The sequence below is a fragment of the Orbicella faveolata genome, unplaced genomic scaffold (assembly GCF_042242905.1).
Source record: "Orbicella faveolata isolate gen_17 unplaced genomic scaffold, um_ofav_v1 contig_2, whole genome shotgun sequence".
In the NCBI taxonomy this organism is placed as follows: domain Eukaryota; kingdom Metazoa; phylum Cnidaria; class Anthozoa; order Scleractinia; family Merulinidae; genus Orbicella; species Orbicella faveolata.
This window is the reverse complement of record NW_028301547.1, coordinates 33,645,040-33,648,408: the sequence shown is the minus strand read 5'-3', so window position 1 is coordinate 33,648,408 and position 3,369 is coordinate 33,645,040. Positions and strand designations below refer to the sequence as shown.

General features: G+C 45.1%; 2 protein-coding genes across 2 annotated transcripts; both read right to left on the bottom strand.

Moving 5' to 3' along the window:
• Positions 1–253: 253 nt before the first annotated feature.
• On the bottom strand, positions 254–1,545 carry LOC149112875 (uncharacterized). Its single transcript, XM_089288749.1, has one exon. The coding sequence runs from the start codon at positions 1,466–1,468 to the stop codon at positions 254–256; it is 1,215 nt and encodes a 404-aa protein (XP_089144875.1). The 5' UTR covers positions 1,469–1,545.
• Positions 1,546–1,631: 86 nt separating this feature from the next.
• On the bottom strand, positions 1,632–2,133 carry LOC149112874 (uncharacterized). The gene has a single exon (XM_089288750.1). The coding sequence runs from the start codon at positions 2,131–2,133 to the stop codon at positions 1,642–1,644; it is 492 nt and encodes a 163-aa protein (XP_089144876.1). The 3' UTR covers positions 1,632–1,641.
• Between the last annotated feature and the right edge of the window lie 1,236 nt (positions 2,134–3,369).

Sequence of the window (3,369 nt, the reverse complement as noted above, 5' to 3'; positions counted from 1 at the left end):
TTTTTTTATGTTATCAGAGCTATGCAATGACCAATTATTATAAAGAAAGTGTGTTTTGATCATGAATAAGGCCTTCACCCAGAACATACATCAAAATGTGCAATATCGGCTTTGAAAAAATGGTAATAAGTCATGATAGGGTGTCACAAACCAAGTAAAAATTGGTCATTGCACAGATCTATTTCTGGCCAACCCGGAATCTGAGAAAATAGCATTTAAAATTGATCATCAGCAATGTTCACTGTGTTCAGTCCTAAAAGGCTCCAGCTTCATAGTGAAGTCCTTCAATAATCTCTAAACGGTCACTGTAGCCTTTCTTCCAGTTTCTGATTTGTTTTCGTCGTTCCTTGGACTGATCAGAACTCTTTCTGCGGGCATGACGCAATCTGTCATATTCCAGCTTTTTGCAAGCTTGGCTACAGTGAGCCCCTGGCGTAATTCCTAGTTCTTTGAGGACCAATTTGAGGGAGACTGACCCATCATTGAAGTGAGAAACTGCAAGGTGAGCAGCAAGCTCCACTGTGGGTAAGCCAGAGTGAGTTTCCTTTGTAGCGCGTTGCCAAATGAGTGCATTTATTGCCTCGTTGCGGTTCTGTGTGCCACCATGGAGGCAGCGCCGTAAGAGGTCTTGGTCACTGAGGGCTTCAAAAGTTGAATGAATTGCATTGGCAACAGCAGAAGGCAGTGGATGTGTATGTGAGTACTCTGTTGTTTCCTTTGCCAAGTCCCTTTGAAACCCACACCACGAGTTTTCTCCAGGGGGGCACAAGTCATGGTCCGGGTGGTCATCACTGGATCTTGTGTGGTGCCATATAGCCATGACAGCATTCTCCATAGATTGGATGTCGTGGGTGTTGTTTCGGATGGCCTTGCCATAATAGACCTGTAGTTGATCTATTTTGTTGTTTGTCAGCCTTCCAATACCCCCAATTGGCTTTCCGTCTTCAAGTCTTGCTTGACCCATGCGCTTTTTTAGCAAGCGAAGGCGTGACCCCAGACGTTTCTGAACATGCCCAACGCACTCGAGCTTGGTGACCTCTTTTTCACCATACACAGCTTCATCTACAATTAGCTTGTGGGCTTTGCTGTCCCCGTCTCCCAAAAACTCTGTATAACGCACTCCATAGCTTTCAACCGACCGCTGAAATATGGCAAGAAGGCCAGTGGAATCCATTGATGCAGATGACCCAAGGTGATTAGCCCGGCAACGATGTTGGTGGCCTTCCCACCAATCTTCAAACTCCTGTGTGCCTTCCTTGTTCCTCCACACTGTGCACTCCTTGCAGTCTTTTGACATTATTTCGATGTCAATTACTTTGCCAGTGACTGTGGATATGGCAGTGACTATTCCATACAGGGATGAGTAGCCCCTTCTTCTCCAGGTGCCATCACCTGAAATTCCGATATCAAAAACACCATCCTCCTCTGGTTCATAGAAGCTCTTTGCATTTTCAACAGCAGCTCTCATACTTCGCTGGCAAACAGTCTGAGCAGCTTTCCTCACAGCTTCAACAATATCCTTATAGGCATTTCATTCATGGGAGGAGGCATGTTCATAGTTCCAGCAAATTTGACGAGCCCTTGGTGCCCAACACCAATGTTCCTGGATGCTAGAACAATTCTTCGATTGACTTCGAATGCCTACGAAGTCCCAACTCTGGAAGAAGAGTAAAATCTTTTTATGAATCCACACTTTTTCCCGGGGCACTTGACAAATGGCAAGGAAACAAATCCCATCTTTCTTTCGTTATCTTCCTCCAGCTCCACGTGGTTCTTCTTACAAATGGGGCAGAGTAACAATTCGAAAATCGAGCCGAGGACTGCCATGTCAACAAAACGAAAACCTTCCATTTCAGCTGAATCCACATCGCTTGCACTACTTTCAGGTTTAGACTCCTCGTTGGAAAGTCCGCGAACCTTTCCTTGCGATGCAAAAGATGATGAAGTTGCAGGCAAGCTAACATTTGAGCGCGACGCGTCTGTTTCGTCGGAGACCACTTCGTCGCTTCTTTCGACCGATTCCTGATCCGCTGAAGCTTCCTTCGACTCTAATTCCTTTCTCCTGGTATACATGTTCCCAGTGAACTTTCTTTTCTTGCTTCTACCGCTTCTAAATTTCTTTTTTGGAGGCATTTCTGAGGATAACTTTTACGAACGAAGCATAAACAACAGCGACCACGTTTTCTACGATTATTCCCTCATGTAGTTGACTTGAAATGTCCTCAAAAGAAGGCTAGACTGCTTCCCAGGCCCCAGGAAGCATTCAAGCCTCTCATACGCAATTTCCCTCGAAATTTTCACTAAATATCACTGCTTTTTGTTCAAAAAAAGACGCGTAAACAACTCCCGTTTCCATGGAAACGGGCCAAACATCCTGAGAAAATGCTCAAAAGCATGCTAATAGGACAGTAAAAATGCAGAAAATGGGTTTTTCATGAAGGTACAAAGAATTAACAATCCAAAAATGTAGGTTTCCAAAAATACGATTTTTTTTCCCATTTTGGGCCTATCGAGCCGCCACTGAAAGAGTAGCCGAGACCGCCTTACGCGCATCGTGATTTTGGGATACTTCGGCTCGATTTCCCGCAAATAGGGGGATATTTTCCAGTCCCGGGGTCTCTAAACTAACTCCTGATGGCCTTGGTTTCATGTGAAATGGACACAGGAACACTTTTTGAACGCGCACTTTCGCGCTTGCTCGCCGAAATATAGCCCTACTTCTTTTTAAGACTGAAAGAGTAGGCGGGAGCGCCTTACGCGCATTGTGTTTTTGAGGATCTTCGGCTCGATCTGGCGAAACTTGGGAGATATTTTCCAGTCCCAAAGTCTCTAAACTCACTCCTGATTGTCTAAGATGTGAGTGAAATAGACACAAAAAATTTTGAACCCTCACTTTCGAGCTTCTGGAGTTAAATCTAAGCCCACTTTACCTTAAGACTGAAAGAGTAGCCGAGACCCCCTTAAGCGCATCGTGATTAAGACTAACTTCGGGTGGATTTCCCGTAATTTGGGGGATATTTACAGTCCCTTGGACGCTAAACTAAGTCGTGATGGCCTTGTTTTGCAGTGAAATGGACACAGCAAAACTTTTGAAACACTCAGTTTCGAGCTTCGGGGCCGAAATATTGCCCCACTTCACTTTAAGACTGAAAGAGTAGCCAAGACCGTCTTGGGCGCCCCGTGATTTTAACCAAAGCCTTCTCCATTTTCCGGAACTTGGGAAATATATTGCAGTCCCGGGGACTCTAAACTAACTCCTGATGGCCACGTCACTTTAAGACTAAAAGAGTAGCCGGGACCGCCTTACGCGCATGGTAATTTTGTCGAACTTCGGCTTGATTTCGTGGGACGTGGAGGATATTTTCCAGT